Raw genomic sequence first — 19,263 nt, 5'->3', positions numbered from 1 at the left:
ATGCCCCAACCTAGACCCACTGACCTAGAATCTCCTTGAGTAGGTCAGCATAGGGCATTGGATATAGTTGGGTTAGGGAACCATTGTCTTTGAAATGGGCCCATTTGCACAGAGGTGAGACAGCCCTTCATCCAGAAGCTGCACACTGATGTCTGATGCTGCGAATGTTAGCCAGGTTCCTCCTGCCCAAGCATCTATCTAAAACCTAAACTCTCTTTAACTTGGGTTTTAGCTGTGTTCTGTACTTTTCTATTTCTCAAAGGAATTTTTGGATAATGGGTACAAGATGTTTGTTATATTATTTTCTGTACTTCCCCATGTGCTTCTATTTCCTAAACTTTTTGAAAATTAAAATAAAAAGACATCAACCAAAGGAATATATCAGTTTCTACTATGAGAGGTTTTCAAGTAGCTTCAAGGACTATTTGGAGGAGTAAAATTGAGTCTTTTTCTCGAGTGAATCTTGTGTTCTAAAATAGGAGGGCTTCTCTAGTTTTTCTTCCTTCTCATTTGGAGGAGTGTAGAGGCTGTGGGCTGAAGAGCCAATCCATAACTGGAAAGAAAATCCAGATTAAAAGAAGGAATTAGTCATTTTTGTCCATCTTCTCTCTCTTTTCCCAGTTGAAGATGTTAAGTCTTTCCAAGAAATGAATGTGCTTTTTTCTCTTCCTTCCCATGCTGGATTTCTGCCTTTGGGCTGGAGTCTAAATTGCTTAGGGTCACACGCAAGGTTCTTTGTAAATCTAGTCCCAGTGGACTTCCTGTCCTATTTCCACTACATCCTTCCGTGTACTTGAGGTGACAGTTTCCCCTGCACTGCATACTTTCCGTGTCTCTGTGCCACTATTACCTTAGTCCACAATACTCATTCCCTCCTTCACTGCTTGGCACAGTCTTTCTTGTCCTTCAATGCTGAGTGCAAATTTTCCCTCCTCAGAAGCTTTCTGAGCCCTCCTCCCTACAGTCAGTTGCTCCTCCAACACACTGCCCACTCAACACTTTGCACAAACATATTTTATCATATTATATTATAGTTAGTTGTAAACAGACCAGTAGATCTCAACTGGGGGCTACTCTTAGCTAACACGATGAGGTGGGGGGTTGTGACGGTGCCACTGACATTTAGTGGGTAGAGGTCAGGGATACTGCCAAACATCCTACGATGCAAAGGACAGACCCCCAGCCCAAAGAATTATCCAGTCCCAAATGTCAATAGTGTAGAGGGAAGCCTGGTGTGGTGGCTCATGCCTGCAATCCCAGCACTTTGGGAGGCTGAGACAGGAGGATCACTTGAGTACAGAAGTTCAAGACCAGTCTTGGTAACAGGGAGACACTGTCCCTACCAAAAAAAGGGGGAAAAATAGATGAGTATGGTGGCTCGTGCCTGTAGCCCTAGCTACTCAGGAAGCTAAAGCAGGAGGATCACTTGAGCCTGGGAGTTCAGGGCTGAGGTGAGCTATGATCACTGCACTCCAGCCTGGGCGTCAGAGCGAGACCTTATCTCAGAAAAACAACCAACCAACCAAACGAACAAACAAAAATAGCGATGGGGTTGAAAAGCCCTGATCTAGACTGAGATCCATTTGTTCAGGGCCACATTTTATTCATCTTTGAATCCCTAGGAACTCTTATAGAGTAGGTTCTCAATAAATGTCAAATATACAAATGAGAGGGAATGAATGGAAGCAAGTGGGTCTAAGGAGGGAATGAATGGAAGCAAGTGGGTCTAAGCCACCTTGGGAAATAACTGTACTTAATCTAGTGCCTCTTCTACTTCTAAATTATCCCAAAAAGAGCAAAAGCATTTTCCCTCAGATACCCTCTGTGGATGGTCATGTGGAGGAAAGGCAGTCTCCTAGAATACAGAAACCATACAGTACAGTAATAACAGGCAACATTTAGTGAGTGCTTACTATATGGCTCAGATGCTATATTAAAAACATTGACATGCATTTAACTCATTTAATCTTAGGAGACAGGAACTATTACTCTCCTTGGATTATATTAATGGTTGAGGAAACTAAGTGAAGTAACTCACCCAAGGTCACCTTGTCAAAAAGCGGTGGATCACAGGGTACTTTGTAGCTGTTGTTTCCCATTGGGATTTCTGAGAACTGAAATCATCGTTCTTCCTCCCATCAGAGACCACTAAGGAGTACACACTTTATTGCTGGCGAAATGAGGTAAGGCAGAGCATTTGGGAGTGTGTGGAGAAAATCTGAGGATAACGCCCTGCAACAAAGAGGACTTCCCAGCCTAGCAAGGGATTGTGAAAAGCACTGAACTGCTTTAACCTTGACAGCAAACTTCTCTCATCTTAAATTATTGCTATTTTGGGGATCCTGTCATGTTTTGCACATTTTATTATTAAATATAGAAAATATATTGGACTGGGAAATCAAGTTATATCTGGTCTTAGTGATTAACTTACTGAGTGACTTTGGACAAGTCATTAAACATCTAAAATGGAGTGATAATAGTTGTTTCACTCTTGGTGGGGGGTGGTGAGATGAAGAAAACCGATGTAAAAGTTGGTGTATTAGTCTGTTCTCATGCTGCTGATAAAACCATACCCGAGACTGGGCAATTTACAAAAGAAAGGGGTTTAATGGACTTACAGTTCCACACGGCTGGGGAGGCCTGGCAATCATGGTGGAAGACAAAGAGGAGCAAGTCACGTCTTACATAAATGGCAGCAGGCAAAGAGAGAGAACTTGTGTAGAGGAACTCCTCTCTTTAAAACCATCAGATCTCCTGAGACTGACTCAGTATCATGAGAACAGCACAGGAAAGACTTGTCCCCATGATTCAGTTACCTCCCACTGAGTCCCTCCCACAACACGTGGGAATTCAAGATGAGATTTCGGTGGGGACACGGCCAAACCGTATCAGTTGGTGAGTAAAAAATACTCTATGCAAGTATATATTAATATTAAATAATAATGAACAAGGGCTTTGGGATTGTTGCCTTGAGTCAGTTGTTTCACTTCAGAACCTCAGCTTCCTCATCTTTAAAATGAAGATTTCATATACTTCACAGGGTTGTGAGGATGTGATGTGGTGTATACCAAGCCCTAGCATAGGGCCACCCATATGGTAGGTATCCAGTCAATAGTAGCTATTATTAATAACCTGATCAGCTGGCTTGATTGATACCACCTTGTAACTACACTTGGCAAAACAACAAGCAAACAAACAATACACAACAATGAAAACAACAAACACCACCATCATCAACCACTTCGTGTGGTCCTCCTCATTCCCCTAAAGATGACTCTTGGCTTCCCAGTGTGCTTGAAGCTCACAAAATGCTGCTAGCAAAATGGAGGTGCAGCCAGATGGAGCTGGTTTCCTCCTCTGAGAGACTGGGGGTACTTACAGTGAAGGATGGCTAAGTGCATAGATGCACTCTGAAAGGCTTTGACTGCCAAGAGACAAGGAGTGAGTGTGGCTGGGGAATAGTGAGTGCTTGCTGGCTCTGTGATCTTGCCCTGCCACTTTCTTCCTCCTGGTATCAAGGCTGCCCAAGAGCTCCCGCTGACATGTGGAGGTCCCTCTTTGCCTATTTGGTGCTATGAGGAATTCCTGTTGGCTAACTGTGAAGGTGGCCCATTGCACCCTAGAGGCTGTTGTGTATACCTCCTTGCCCTGTTGTGTGCTCAGAATAGGTAAGGGCTTCGTGTGCCAGAGAAGTAAGGAAGACGCATAGTAGGAAAAAAGTACCTCAGCCCTCTGTCCAAGCTGCTGACTGACTTACTCTGGTTCTGATTTCTGTAGTCAGCTTGATCTTTCTGCCACTTTCCCAAGCAACTTCCAGCTATGTGGGTGGTATTCATTCAACAGGTGTTTATCGAGTCCTATTATGTGTCTGACATTATTTTAGGTTGCAGCTAAGACAGACAAGATCCCTGCTCTCACGGAGTTTACATTTTAGTGGGGAGAGATGTTAACTTAGATACAAATAAACAAGCTAACTTAAGATAGTGATAAGTTTAGTGAATTCATAAAGTGTTTTGAGTGACAGGTGGCTGTTTATGCCATCTGAGAAAGGGACTTTAGAGCTGAGAACTGAATGATTGAGAAGACTGCCATGCTATCTGAAGTCACATTCCAAGCAGAGAAAACCACAAGGGTGTGAGCCCTAAGATGTCACATCCGAGGGCTAGAAAGCTAGCCAGTGAACTGGGAAATAGAGAATTAAGGGGAAATGTGTAGCAGATGAAGTCAGAGAGGTATGTCACAAGGTGCGGGTCCACAGATCACACTCAGCCCACAGTGTTTTTGATATTTCACTGAAAAACAATCCTGACTTGCAATTTATCTTAAGTCAAAAAAAAAAAAAAAAAATTTGGGCCGGGTGTGGTGGCTCATGCCTGTAATCCCAGCACTTTGGGAGGCCAAGGCAAGCGGATCACAAGGTCAGGAGATCGAGACCATCCCGGTTAATATGGTGAAACTCTGTCTCTACTAAAAGTACAAAAAAATTAGCCAGGCATGGTGGCGGGCACCTGTAGTCCCAGCTACTCAGAAGGCTGAGGCAGAATGGCGTGAACCTGGGAGGCAGAGGTTGCAGTGAGCCGAGATCGCGCCACTGCATGACAGAGCGACACTCCGTCTCAAAAACAAAAACAAAAACCAAAAACCAAAAAAAAAAACAAACCACCAAAACCAAAAAACAAATTGTCCATGCCACTATGCCAGGCCGTTATTCCTGAATAACAGTTGCATTCAACATAGAACAGTTATGCTCTCCTGTCCCCTTCCACACCACTTTAATGGGGCTTAGTGTCATCAGTTTGTAAGTAGTAGACATTTGAATTAGCAACCCCTGAATACCATGTGGACTTAATAAGGGCTTGGATTTCTTACCCCCACCACCCCCCAGTGTGATGGAAGCATATAATGGTTTTAAATGATGGAGTGACTTAATCTAAAATTTTAAGATCATTCTGACTACTCTGTGAGAATAGATTGTGATGAGGGTGAGGGGATAGGCAACAATGAATGAGATGTTGGTGGCTAGGGCCAGTGAGAAAGAAGTGGACAGATTTTAGGCATATTTTAAAGGTAGAATGGACAGGACTTAACTAGTGCATTAGATTTGAGGGAAAGGAATGACAATGAATGATGGCCCCCAGGGTTTGCCTTGAGCATCTGGGTGGGTAGTGGTGCCATTTACTGAGACAAGTCTCAGTAAAATTTACTCAGTAAAATTTATTGAGACAAGTTCTCAGTAAACCTGAGAACAGGTTTGAGAAGAAAATCAAAGCTCTGTTTGAGAGTTATTCTATTTTGGACACCTATTAAACCTCGAAGTGGAATGTTAGGTAGGTACTTAGCCAAGCCAGAAGCTTAGGAGGAAGGACAAGGTTGGAGATATAAATTGGGAATCTTCAGTACATAGGTGATATTTAAACCCATAGGAATGGATGAGATCACTGAGGGAGGAAATGTAGATATAAAACTGAATGTGGGGAGTTTTGGCATTTTTTTTTCCCCCTGTTCAAACTTTTTTTTTTTTTTTTTTTTTGAGAGATGGAGTCTTGCTTTGTCACCCAGGCTGGGGTGCACTGGTGCGATCTCAGCTCACTGCAACCTCTGCCTCCCGGGTTCAAGTGATTCTCCCACCTTGGCTTCCCAAGTAGCTGGGATTACAGGCATGCACTGCCAGGCCCAGCTAATTTTTGTGTTTATTTATTTATTTTTTAGTAGAGATGGGGTTTCACTATATGTTGGCCAGGCTGGTCTCAAACTCCTGACCTCAGGTGATCTGCCTGCCTCGGTCTCCCAAAGTGCTAGGATTATAGGTGTGAGCCACACAGCCCGGCCCTTGTTCAAATTTAAATCTTCTATACTCCTGGTATTATATAGGCTAAGACTATTAGTTTGAAAAAGCAATCTAAGGTTATCTATCTAGTCATCATTCCTATGAATATTTACTCAAACCCCCGGCACAACATCTAGCCAAACAGCTAGCCAATTGGTACTTGACAGGAAACACACTATTTCCATTAAGATCTTCCATTCTGTGTTCATCAGAATGAGTCCATGTCTTGCTGGACTCTCACCATACCCCTGTGAGGAATTACATATCTTCATGTTATAGTGGAGCAAATTAAGGCTCAGAGACGTGACTTGGCCAAGCTCATTAACCATTAAAAAGTAGAGTGGAAACTTGAATGCAGGTCTTCTGTTCCAATTCCATGGTTCTTTCCATTACTACACACTAATCTAGTGATTGTTACTATTAAAGATTTTAGGCCTAAATTACATTTTCTCCTGCAATTTTAATTCCATAGCCTATTTTGTCCCCTGGTGTGTAAAAAGCAGTAATTACTTCCACCATTAGATAGCAAATTTTAAGGCACTGGACACATATACATTTGAAGGCTAGTTGGATCAGCATTTTTTCCTTCTTCCAAGTTAGGTTTATTGATTTAAATTGGTAAGTGAAGCTGGGTGAGAGGATACCTTTATAGCATTTACACTTCTATATTGTGATGATGGCTGAATTAGGGGGCTTTCTAAAATGAGAAGTGACTGGAAGGAGTCCTTGGGAACAATTCTTACAATTTAGGAACAATGATGGTATTCAGTCAAATGCCAAAACCTGTTTGACTTAGCTCAGAGAAGGTATAATAATGGAGCTTTCCAATGTATAAGTGGATCAGGAAAGATGCACTAGCTCCTGTAGCTGTTTACACTGACCTCAGATTCAACAAGGACTCATTGGGCACTGATTATGGTCAGGGCCCCATTTCTACTGCTCTGGAATGGAGCTTTGAGAATCAGATTTTGAGGGCTTCCTAAAAGCCCAAGGGGGGGGGGGGTTCACATTAGTAACACACACCTGGCACTTATTAAGCAGTGTTACAATTAAGGACTCAATCTACAAGGGTAAATTGTTAACTTAGAAAGTTCACATTCCTTAGAGCTTGGTATTTAAGGTCCTCCACATGTTCCTAATCTATATTTTCAATCGTAATTCCCACTGTTGCCAGGAGTGAACCCTCTGCTCTAGTTAAATTGGATGCTGGCTACCTCCTGAGCATGTTTATCTTTTCACCTGGATACCTTACTCTTTAGATCTATGCTGTTTTTTATAGTAGTCACTAGTCACATATGGCTATTCAGTACTTGAAGTGTGGCCAGTCTAAACTGAGATGTGCTGTTAGATACACCTAGATTTCAAAAATGTAGTAAAAATAATTGATTTTAAATATTAACTACATATTGGAACATTAATATTCTGGGCATAAAACACATTAAAACTACTTTTACTTCTTTTTACTTTGGCTACTAGAAAATGTAAAATTTATGGCTTGCATTATATTTTTTGACTTTCTGAGACAGGGTCATACTGTTACCCATGCGGGAGTGCAGTGGCACAATCACAGTTCACTGCAGCCTCCACCTCCCCTGGCACAGGTGATCCTCCCACCTCAGCATCCCAAGTAGCTGGGACTACAGGTGCATGCCACCACACCCAGATAATTTTTTTTTTTTTTGTATTTTTTGTAGAGATGGGGTTTTGCCATGTTGCCCAGGCTGGTCTTGAACTTCTGAGGTCAAGTGATCCACCCGCCTCGGATTCCCAAAGTGCTAGGATTATAGGCATGAGCCACCACACCCAGCGGCATTATATCTTTAGTGGACAGTATTCCACTAGATTGTTAGCCAAGGCAGTACTGGGCCCACCATTCAAACCTATATTTGTACTTTCTTACTGGCGTAATAGTGATGAATGAAGGGAAAATTCTGAGTAACAGTGGGTTCACACATTTGAGGCAAGCAAGCCATGTCTCATCAAATGGAAGCTGCTATCACTGATCAGCTAGCAGCTCAAGGAAGAAGACTGCCAAAGGCAGCAGGACAATTATCAATAATAATTTGTGGTACACAGCAACTGTTCAATAAGTGTTAGATAACTCCTTTTAGGCAGTGACACTAAATACAAACAAAATCTTGAATTCCGTACTTATCCCTCCTGTTTTTCTTCTTCCACTTCTAGTCACTAAAATTTAGCTATTCCTTTGAAAATCTTTCACTTCTATTCCTTTTCTCCCAATCCACAGCTAATCAGTCGTGTCACCTCGCTTTTGAAAATATAGTTTTCAAATAGCTCCTAGTTTCCTTCTACCCTCCCTGTGTTCATTCCATTCTATATACTGTTAATGTTCCATGGTATTTCTTTGCAGATGTCATTCTTCGCTCAAAACCTCCATTTTCATATGAACTTCATAAAAAGTTTTCACTTAGCATTCAAAGCTTTTCAAACCTTATCTCTTGGTACTCCTCTCCATAAAAAAGGAATTTAGGGAAACTAGATTGAGTTAATATATGTAAAGCACTTACAACCATACCTGGCCCATACTAAGAACTATATAGGTCTTAGCTATTATTATTATTGCTCACTTTTATTTGAATATGCTGTATGCATTTCTACTCCAGAACACTGCTAAGTCCCTTTTCCTATTTGAGTACCTCAATCTCTAAAGGAAGGAGTGATTTAAACTATCAATGACCAGCAAGAGCCAACTGTTACTGCTGGAAAGACAACTTAAATATTCTTTCTACAATAGATAGGATCTGCAAACAAGGAACTCTAATTTACCACCAAATAACAAAATTTAAGGCTGGATGAAATAAATAAAAGATATTTCCTTCATTCAAGAAACAGCAAATTTATGGAATGTTATTTAAAGAAAAACATAAATGGGTTCTGGATTTAGGGCAGTTACTCTTTAAATCCTGGCATATATTGGAATAACCTGGGAGCTTTAAAAAACACAGTTGCCTGGACCTCATCCCAGATTTATTGAAGGGGAAGGCCTCAGACACTTGAATTTATTTTAATACTTCATAGGTGATTCTCACGTGCAACCACATCTGAGCAGCATTGGTCTAGTCCAGGGAAACTGGTTTACGGAGGCTGATCGTGTTTGGCATATATTTTTCTGTTTTTAAAATGAAGCATACTAAGAGAACTGATTAACCTATAATGACTTATGTGTTCATGAAGTGTTCTAAAAAAACCAAAGAAACAAGAAAACAAACCTTTTCAACTTGATGTAGGGTTCAGAAGATAAATACATTACAAATACCACAGTGAGCATTCATCTAAAAGTTTGCCGGTTGGTCTTTCTATTAATTAAAAAAATTCAAAACAGAATTACTTAATGTAGATTTAACTATGTACAATATTTACAACGAAAGTATACAGTTAAGTCTGTTGTGGAACAGTTGGCATTTTGGTATATAACACTTCAGAAATTTCAAAAACAACTTTACCTCAAAAACATTTTACACAAAATTTCCAAAGTGCTGTAGCTCACTGGCTCATTTTATCTTAACAATCCAGTTTAGCAATCCAGGTACCCAAATCTCTAGGCATGAAGTAACCGATATACTACTGAGAGACAGCACTTTTATACAATAGCAGAGGCTGTTAGAAACCTTGGGTCTTTAAAACCTTATAACAATGCCCCTTTCACTCTCCAATCCTGAGACAACAAATCCTGTAGTTCCCCCTCATCATCGCTGTCAGCATTCTCTTCTTCCTTTTTCTGCAGTTCTTTTATGGTCAGGATTTCTTTAAGTTTATTTTTTATTTCATCCTGGCGATTCCGTAGCTTTTCCACCCGTCGATAACACTCTATCTGCTCATCGATCTCCCCAATCTGGCGGTCCAACCGTCCCTCCTCATCCTCTTCGGCAACTATGGCTTCGGAAATAGTGTTGACCTGCCTCATGGCTTTTTGGAATTCGTCCCACTCTTTGTCCATCTGATCTTTTGGGGCATCAACCTTTCGCACCCTTGCATCTACCTCAGGGTCGTCAAAAAAACCTTCCGGTAACGCTTCCGCGGTGTTTTCTCTCCTTTCCACCACTTTTTCATGTATTTCTGCTTTCTCAATTGACCCTGAATGAGGAATTATGGGGGCCTTGGGAGGATTAGTACTAAAGAAATCGTCTGGCAGCACACTACTTGTTACCTCCCGCGAAGAAGAAACTGAGTGCTCCTTGCCCTGTGCGTCGGACAGCGGCTTGCTGGCGTCCCCCCTTTTTCTTTCTCCATCTCCTTCCTCCTCCTCTTCCTCCTCCTCCTCATCTTCATAATCGGGGAGTAAACTGAGTCCTGAAGGCTTACTGGAAGTCGTTCTAATGAACTCCTTTCCTGTTTTGTCAAAGTTGGTGGGCAACGCAGATGTGGAGGGCTGTACCTGAGGCACCAAGGTGGCCTTCGCTCTCTTGGCGTCTTGGCCGTCTGCGTCCGGCGCTTTCCTCTTGACGGTCTGAGGCGCTGAGCTGGCGGACGAACCCTGGCTGGCTTCCTTCGCGCCTTTCAGCTCGGCCACTTTCTCTCGGTGCTGCTTTCCCAGGACGTGAGTCTGCCACAGGAGCTCGCTCTTAACCGGGGTGTTACACAGGGCACAACTCAGCTGCCCCAAACGGTTGTACTTCGCGAATGGAGATTCTATCCGTTTCCGATTGGTGCTCAGACGCTGCTTCTCCTTCATTAACCGCCGCAATTCTTCCTGATTTACCACTCGCTTCCCGGCCGGAGTCCTAGCGGAGGCGGAGGACGCCATCTTGGCGACCAGACCCAAAGCGATTCTGGTTTCCGTCCGGCGAGGCATGATAATGTCACTTCCTGTAAGGGCGATGATTGGCGGAAGTTCAAGAGAGCGTGGCGTAGCGTTGGCGTTTTTGCTCAGAATCGCGACTAAGGCTTTTTTTTTTTTTTCCTGTGAACGATTAGCCTATGGCTGCGATAAAGGCCGTAAACTCCAAGGCTGAGGTGGCGCGGGCCCAGGCAGCTTTGTCTGTCAATATATGCGCCGCCCGAGGGTTGCAGGATGTGCTGCGGACCAACTTGGGTCCTAAAGGCACCATGAAAATGTGAGACGGCGGTTGGAGCGGCCGTTAGGCGGCCGGGGGCCTGTTGGGTGTCCTGGAGCCCTCTGAGGCAGGCGTCCGTGGAGCGCTGTGGATGTTCTTGCGAGCTTGATTTCCCTCATTCTCATCCCTGTCCTGAGGGTATTTCTCGCCTGGTGCAGGTGGAGGAGAAAAGCCTCCCCTAGAAGGCCCCAGGAGTGAAATTGTGACGCTCCCCCGACACCCTACTTTTCGTCAAGGTTCATATGCAGTTAGAAAGTCAGTTAATTTAGTGTCTTATTGGAAACATAAAGCATTTAACTTCTCTGCTCTTTAAGACTGTATACCTTTAGTTCATAAATTCAACAAGTCGTTAGTTTTGTATTTTGTGTAGCAATGTATTGTAGTGGAGAGGGCACAGGCTTTGGAGCCAGGAGGGCATGAGGTCAAATCCAATTTCTACTTGAATACCCTGTGTCTGTGGTTCTTCATATCTATTCATCTTTTCAGTATATATTAAGCACCATTTTCTCTAGACAAGAGTGAGGAAAAGAGACCAGTGAGGAAAAAAGGGTATAAGAGGAGAGACACATCCTCATAGTAATGAACAAAATAAATTAATATTAATGGTAAAATAAGTCACTTAGGTACTAGTTGCTGGGACACAGAAATGATCAAGATACAGTTTCTGTTCTTAAGGAGATGTGGTAGAGTAGGATGTGCTAATTATATATAGATGCATATGATTATGCTGAGGAAAGGGAATAATTACTGATGGCAGAAGGACAAGCATCTTAAATGATGTTTGATCAGAGTCTTGGGTTGGAAGAGGGAGTAAAGGCCTTCTGGGCAGAGTAATTTCAGGAATAAGAAAGACCAGTGGTGCAAATCCAATAGAAAAAACAAAACATGGTGTATTAAGGGAACCAGAAGATTTGCTTGTGGGAAAGTAGATGAGTCAGGGAAGAGAGACATAAACCAGATTGAGAAAGGTCAAGTGTCTGCTGTGTTTGGATTTTAACTTGAAAATGATGAAAAACATAAAAATCATTGGAGGACTTTTGATCAGGGAACTGACTGAATCACGTTGCCTTTTAGAAAGAAAAATGTGTGGAGGGTATATTTTAGTTTGGAGATAACTGGATGCTATCCAAGGTAGAGATGATAACAGTGGAGATGGAGAGAAGGGGGCAGATTCAAGAGATATTTAGGTAGTAGAATTGATAGAACTTGGTGATCTAATAAATGCAGGGATGAGGGAAACTAGAGTGACTGACTGAATCAAAACGTTCACCAAAATAAAAACCTGCAGGAAATTTGCAAATTTGTGCTTTGTAGACTTTCAAGTATTCTTTGACCAAATCACTTTTCATAACTCATCAACTGCTTTTATCTTTAAATCTGTAAATGGTCCATTTGGAATGAAATCGCCATAAGCTGTCCATCTGGGGAGAAATGATTCTGTGAGCTGCAAATGGTGGTAATTACCATGGCATATTCCCATGGTACAGTAGTTTTCCAAGCCCAGTTCCCTCTGTTGAGGATAATGGGATGGCAAGCACTGGGAGTGTCTTCCTACCACATGAAGTTAATATCGTTGTACTCTGAACAGGCTTGTTTCTGGTGCAGGTGACATCAAACTCACCAAAGATGGCAATGTGCTGCTCCAAGAGATGGTGAGCTGATGCTGCTGACTTTAATAAACCTTAATAAGCCTTAATTAGGAGCATAGTAGAACTTGTGTATCTGTAAGCCAAGTCTGTCAGCTAAATACTGCAGTCTTGAGATATGCTTGTTGAATTAGACTTCAATAAAAAAATTTTTTTTGGCCGGGTGTGGTAACTCACTCCTGTAATCCCAACACTTTGGGAGGCTGAGGTGGCCAAATTGCTTGAGCCCAGGAGTTCAAGACCAGGCTTGGTGAAACCCGTCTCTACAAAAAAAAAAAAAAAAAAGAAATTTGCTCAGTGTAGTAGCATGTGCCTGTAGTCCCAGCTACTTAGGAGGCTGAGGTAAGAGGATCACTTGAGCCCAGGAGGCCAAGGCTGCAGTGAACTTGAGATCGTGCCACTGCACTCCAGCCTGGGTGACAGAGTGAAACACTGTCTCAAAAAAAAAAAAAAAAAAAGAGTGATTTTTTTTTTCTGGCTCTTTCCAAGTCTTTGTATACTTATACATACGTTGTATACTTAGGCATACTTATAAATTAATAATATCTTTTAGGGTACTGCCTTATGTTCTTTGTAATTATGGAAAAATCAAAATATGCTTTGCAAGTTTAATAAATGTATTCATTTTGAGATTGAAGGATTTAATCTTATTTTAGAAATGTCATTGCATTCTGAAGCAAAGACTTATGAAATCTTCAGACCTCATTACCTGTCACTTAAAATTTTGGACTTGACATTTAGGTATTGATATTACAAAACTTGTAAACTTGTAGAATGAAGCTTATTTCATTTTTTAATTTTACTGCTGACCCCTAGGTTATCTTGTTTTTGGTGACCTACTTTCTTATCTCATCCTCTCTTTTTAAATCTGTTGCTTGCTTTTTCCAGCAAATTCAACATCCAACAGCTTCCTTGATAGCAAAAGTAGCAACAGCTCAGGATGACGTCACAGGAGATGGTACTACTTCAAATGTTCTAATTATTGGAGAGTTATTAAAACAAGCTGATCTGTACATTTCTGAGGTATTAGAATTTCACAGAGTTTATATGTTATTTTGAATGGCAAGTTATTTTTTTAACTAGTAAAATGATTGCATTTTAGATGTTATTTTTGTTTTATTTAATTAATTAACTATTTATTTTGAGACGGAGTCTCACTGTGTCACCCAGGCTAGAGTGCGGTGACAGGATCTTGACTCATTGCAACCTGCGCCTCCCAGATTCAGTCGATTCTCGTGCTTCAGCTTCCCGAGTAGCTGAGATTACAAGCCACCATGCCCGGCTACTTTTTGTATTTTTATTAGAGACAGGGTTTCACTATCATGGCCAGCCTGGTCTCGAGCTCCTGACCTCAGGTGATCCACCAGCCTTGGCTTCCCAGAGTGCTGGGATTACAGACATAAGCCATCACGCCTGGCCTAGACAGTTAATTTTAATTAAGATATTCTTGGACAATTATAAATGGAAATAATAATGAACTTTGTTGGCCAAAATACTGCCTTTTATTGGAATTATATACCTCTTTTAAAAATGAAATATTTAAGAGACATAAAAAAAGTAAAAAATTACCCATGTATCCATGGGTAATTAAGAAAGTAAAACACCATAGATAAAGTTGAAACCAAATTATGCACCCTTGTAAAACAACTGGAGAAAAATTATTGAAGGTTTTCTTTATTGTGAATTTACCTTCCTTTCTAGTTTCATTTTTCTTTATAAATCATCTACTTCAGCCAGACTCCACCATTCACTGGCCTCTGAAAACATCATGTACGTTTCTACCTTTCTCTAATTAAGTATCTCTTTTCTCCGTATCTGAACTTTTTCTGTCTTTCAGGGACCATTTCAGCAAAGCATAACCTTGTCAAAAATGATTCTCTGTGTTTCGTTTAGTATTGAGAATTTTCTATTAATTCAGTACTTGCAACTTAGGATGCTTTTGGCTGTAAACAACTTGACTCAAACTCACTTGAACAATAAGGAAATGATTATCTCCCATAATAGAAAATGGAGAGATGAGGCAGACTGTCTGGTCATAAAATTCAGTCTTCGAGTACACAGATTGTTTGTCTCTTAGCTCTTCCACTCACAGTGTTGTTTCATCCTAAGAGTATTTCCATCTGGAAAGTAAGAGGCCGGGCGCGGTGGCTCAAGCCTGTAATCCCAGCACTTTGGGAGGCTGAGGTGGGTGGATCACCTGAGGTCGGGAGTTTGAGACCAGCCTGACCAACATGGAGAAACTCTATCTAATAAAAATACAAAATTAGCCGGGTGTGTACATGCTGTAATCCCAGCTACCAGGAGGCTGAGGCAGGAAAATCGCTGAACCCAGCAGGCTGAGGTTGCAGGTCGAGATTGTGCCATTGCACTCTAACCTGGGCACAAGAGTGAAACTCATCTCAAAAAGGTAAGATCACAAGGCAATGGCTCATGCTTGTAATCCCAGCACTTTGGGAGGCTGAGGCAGGAGGATCACTTGAGCCCAGGAATTTGAGACCAGTCTGGGCAACATAGTGAGACCCCGTCTTTAGAAATAATAAAAAAAATTAGGCTTGATGGCATTCCGCATGTGGTCCTAGCTACTTGGGGAGCTGAGGCAAGAGGACTGCCTGAACCCAGGAGGTGCAGGCCGCAGTAAGCCATGATCGTACCAGTGTACTCCAGCCTGGGTGACAGAGTGAGACTCAGTCTCTAAAAGAGAGAGAGAGAGAAGAGAGAGGACAGGACAGAGGAGAGAGAAGAAAGACTGTCAGAGGAAATTAGGCAGAGGGCAAGATAAAGCCATTCAGGAGGCTTTTCTTTGGTATGATTGGGCCAACTTTAGTATTATGTCCATCCCAAGCCAGTAACAGTTTTTATGGGAATTGACTTAGACTAATCAGGATCTACTCCTTGAGCTGGGGATAAGATCAGCTTTCTCCAAAGCACAAGTGGGAGAGGGAAACCCAAACCAAATTAGGGTTGGGTTAGGAAGAAAGGAGTTTGGCAAGGGTGAGATGCTAACAGATATTATGAAACTCTGTGACCGTACAGTGATAGAGCTGGGCACAGTATATGATAGAATCACTGAGGCTGGAGGGACATCCTAAACCAGCCTGAAGCAGTCAGGAAGAACTCTCTGGAGGAAGTAAGACCTGGCCTAAATCTTCAGGATGAGGAGAAGTGAACCAGACAAAAAAGCGAGGGTTGAGGAGAATGGCTTTGCAGGCAGAAGGAACAACATAAGCAAAGTCACAGAGAAGACAAACAACATGGTGTTGTATGAAACTACAGGCATTTTGATGTTGCTGGAATTTCAAGGGATGTGAACAGTAGTGGAGAAGAGGCTGGAGAGGGAAGTGCGAGCCAGATCACAGAGGGCATATAGTATGCTAACCAAGAAGCTTAGACTTCATCCAGTGGTATTACATACCAAACATAGAAACATACTAATGACTGATACGGTCAGATTGGCATTTTAAATATTTGGGGGATGGTTTTAAGGGAGTCTAGACCAGAGGTTTTCATAGTAATCTGGATGAAAGATTGTGGGGTCCTAGCTTGAAGACATTTATGAAAATGGTTAATAACATAGCCTCTAGAGTCACGTCTCATGGGTTTAAACAACCTGGTTTCACTTCTTATTATCTTGGTCATCTAAGGCAAATTACATCATCCCTTTAAGCCTCGGTCTTCTTATCTGTGAAACAGGAAAAATAATAATACCCACTTCATAGTGTGGCTAGAGAATTAAATAACTCGTGTAAAAGTCTTAGTCATGTCCAGCACAAATACTCAGTGTCAACTTTTAAAGATTATTATAGGATTGATGTAAAGAAAAGAAGTAAGGGAATGAATTAGACCAAGTGCTAGCTTTTACAAGTTTGTGTATTATTTTATGGAACAAAAAATACTATTAAAAATATTTTGTCATAATTTTAGACCTATAGAAAAGTTGCAAGCACACTACAAAGAATTCCTGTATACTTTTTACACAGATTCTTATTTTCTTTTCTCTCATTCTCTGCCTGCCCTGTTCTCTTCCTTAGTATCAGTGTACATATTCTTTTTAAACTCTATGTTGCAGACGTGATCTAAATATTTTAGTGTATGTTTCTTAAAACCAGGGAATTATATAATTGCAGTATAGTTATAAAAACCAGGAAATTAATAACAGTAACACATTGATACATTAGTATTATCTAATCTGCATTCTATTCAAATTTCACCATTTGTATTAATAGTGTTCTTTATAGAAAAAAAATATCTAAGTTCATGTATTGCATTCAGTTGTCGTGTTCCTTTAGTATCCTTTAAGCTAGACTAGTTCCTGAGGTGCCTTTTATGCTTCATGATATTGCTACTTTTAAGGAGTACCAGCCAGTTATTTTGTAGAAAGTCCCTCAATGTGGATTTGCCTATTTCCTCAATTAAACTTAGGTTATAGATTGTTGGCAGGAATACCACAGAAGTGTTGTGTTCTACTGAATGCATCATATCAGCAGGCATGTAATGCCTGTCTCTCTCATTACTGTGATGTTAACTTTGATCACTTGGTGAAGTGGTAGACACCACAGTGTTCTGTCTGCCACTTTTCCCCAATTCAGTGGTGGTTCTTTTCCTCTGCATTGAAAAGAATATTTTTGTGTGTGCCCATTCAGAAGGGCACCACATGCCAACAATGTAGTCATAATTTTTGGAAATAAAAAGGACTTTTGTAATTTTTTGTACTAGACTTGAAGCTTTACTGTAAGTTTGAGATTATTTCAAGTATGAAGCACTAAAATGACTTATAGATTATGTACATTTATACATAATGGCATTAATGTGAGTAACTGTTTTTGGGCATAATATATTAATCAGACAGGTTGGTTACTTTTACATTGGATGACTTATTTTATAATTTATAATTTTACGTTGATGTAACAGGGCCTGCACCCTAGAATAATAACTGAAGGATTTGAAGCTGCAAAGATAAAAGCACTTGAAGTTTTGGAGGAAGTTAAAGTGACAAAGGAGATGAAAAGAAAAATCCTCTTAGATGTAGCTAGAACATCATTACAAACTAAAGTTCATGCTGAACTGGCTGATGTGTTAACAGAGGTATGTTATTAAACTTTTGCATTCAGAATAAATATAGCCTAGCGCATGGTGATATTTTTATTTTTTCTGTAAGATAATCAAGGATTGCATGTGGTTTTTTGGACATAAAATATGGAAGACAGACAGTTATTGTATAGGCCTAACTGTAGATTAGATTTGACTGGTGAGAACAGTATTTGTAATTTTCAGAAGTATCATACTAGGCCTTTTTTGTGTGTGTGTGTGACAGAGTCTCACTCTGTTGCCGAGGCTGGAGTGCAGTGGCATGATCTTGGCTTACTGCAATCTCCACCTCCCAGGTTCCAGTGATTCTCCTGCCTCAGCCTCCCAGCTAATGCCTGTAGCTGGGATTACAGGCATGTGCCACCATGCCCAACTAATGTTTGTATTTTTAGTAGAGAGCGGGTTTCACCATGTTGGTCAGGCTGGTCTCCAACTCCTGACCTCAAGTGATCCGCCCACCTTGGCCTCCCAAAGTGCTGGGATTACAGGTGTGAGCCACCGCGCCCGGCCTCATACTAGGTCTTTTTTTTTTTTTTAATGTGACTTGATAGTTGGGAGAGGTTTCGCTGCCTGCAGATCATCTCCTGTGGAAGCTCTTGAATGGTATACTGGTCTTTTTAAACCTAGAGGTCCATATTTTATTATGTAAGGTGACACATGAGATAGTATTTTTAGCAGTGTACCTTGTAGATAAGGTTACCAATATAATGAAATGTGAGTGATGTGATATATTAATATATTAATATTCACATCTTGGAAATGTATATTTGTGTAGTTTATTTGTTTTACTTATTAATTTTTTTGAGACAGAGTCTTATTCTGTCACCCAGGCTGGAGTGCGGTGGCATGATCTTGGCTCATTGCAACCCCCGTCTCCCAGGTTCAAGTGATTGTCCTACCTCAGGCTCCCAAGTAGCTGGGATTACAGGCACGTACCACCACGCCCAGCTAATTTCTGTATTTTTAGTAGAGATGGGGGTCTCACTATGTTACCAAAGCTTGTCTTGAACTCCTGACCTCAAATGATCCACCCGCCTGGGGCGTCCAAAGTGCTGGAATTACAGGCATGGGCCACCACATCTGGCCAGTGTTTTGTTTATTTCTAAAGATAGAATATATACTATATAGGCTGGGCATGGTGGCTCACGCTTGTAATCCCAGCAATTTAGGAGGCCAAGGTGGGGAGACCACCTGAGGTCAGGAGTTTGAGACCAACCTGGCCAACATGGTAAAATCCTGTCTCTACTCAAAATACATAAATTAGCTGGGCATGGTAGCAGGCATCTGTAATCCCAGCTACTTGGGAGTCTAAAGCAGGAGACTCACTCCGGGAGGGAGGGGGAGTTTGCAGTGAGCCGAGATTATGCCACTGCACTCTAGCCTGGGTGACAGAGTGAAACTTTGTCTCAAAAAAAAAAAAAAGAAAACCAAAAAAAAAAATGTATTTTATATAAAGATAAGATTGGCTGTATATTTTGGGAAGGCTTTTATCAGGTGGCAATGATTTGATATCCTTATTGTTTCTCAGCTTTGTAGTTTCTGAAACTTGAATATATTTGTTTACCAGGAATGATAAATTCTTAGGAAACAAATTCATAAGACATTGACATACAAAGCAGAATATTATCTT

At 41.2% G+C, this 19,263-nt stretch overlaps 2 protein-coding genes across 7 annotated transcripts in view; one reads left to right on the top strand and one right to left on the bottom strand.

Annotated features, from left to right (window-relative positions):
- Positions 1–19,263, top strand: part of CCT6B (chaperonin containing TCP1 subunit 6B) — a 53,159-nt gene that overhangs the window by 8,866 nt on the left and 25,030 nt on the right. The window contains exons 1-4 of one of the 6 annotated variants that reach the window (XM_003912605.5): positions 9,660–10,902; positions 12,491–12,554; positions 13,437–13,571; positions 17,457–17,630. In XM_003912605.5, the coding sequence (XP_003912654.2) occupies positions 10,766–10,902; positions 12,491–12,554; positions 13,437–13,571; positions 17,457–17,630 (510 nt within the window). In that variant the 5' untranslated portion in view covers positions 9,660–10,765. The other 5 variants (XM_017950502.3, XM_017950503.3, XM_009190105.4 and 2 more) reach the window with 5 other exon arrangements.
- Positions 8,992–10,649, bottom strand: ZNF830 (zinc finger protein 830). The gene has a single exon (XM_003912606.5). It carries the CDS (start codon positions 10,638–10,640, stop codon positions 9,474–9,476), a length of 1,167 nt encoding a protein of 388 aa, XP_003912655.2. The 5' UTR covers positions 10,641–10,649; the 3' UTR covers positions 8,992–9,473.

Source organism: Papio anubis, chromosome 17, assembly GCF_008728515.1.
Source record: "Papio anubis isolate 15944 chromosome 17, Panubis1.0, whole genome shotgun sequence".
NCBI classification, from domain to species: Eukaryota; Metazoa; Chordata; class Mammalia; order Primates; family Cercopithecidae; genus Papio; species Papio anubis.
The sequence above is the reverse complement of the archived record's forward strand: the minus strand, read 5'-3'. Positions and strand labels throughout refer to the sequence as shown.

What these genes read in the sequence shown, in the direction of transcription:
- ZNF830 (XM_003912606.5), bottom strand. Translation starts at nt 10,640, where the DNA reads ATGCCTCGCCGGACGGAAACCAGAATCGCTTTGGGTCTGGTCGCCAAG.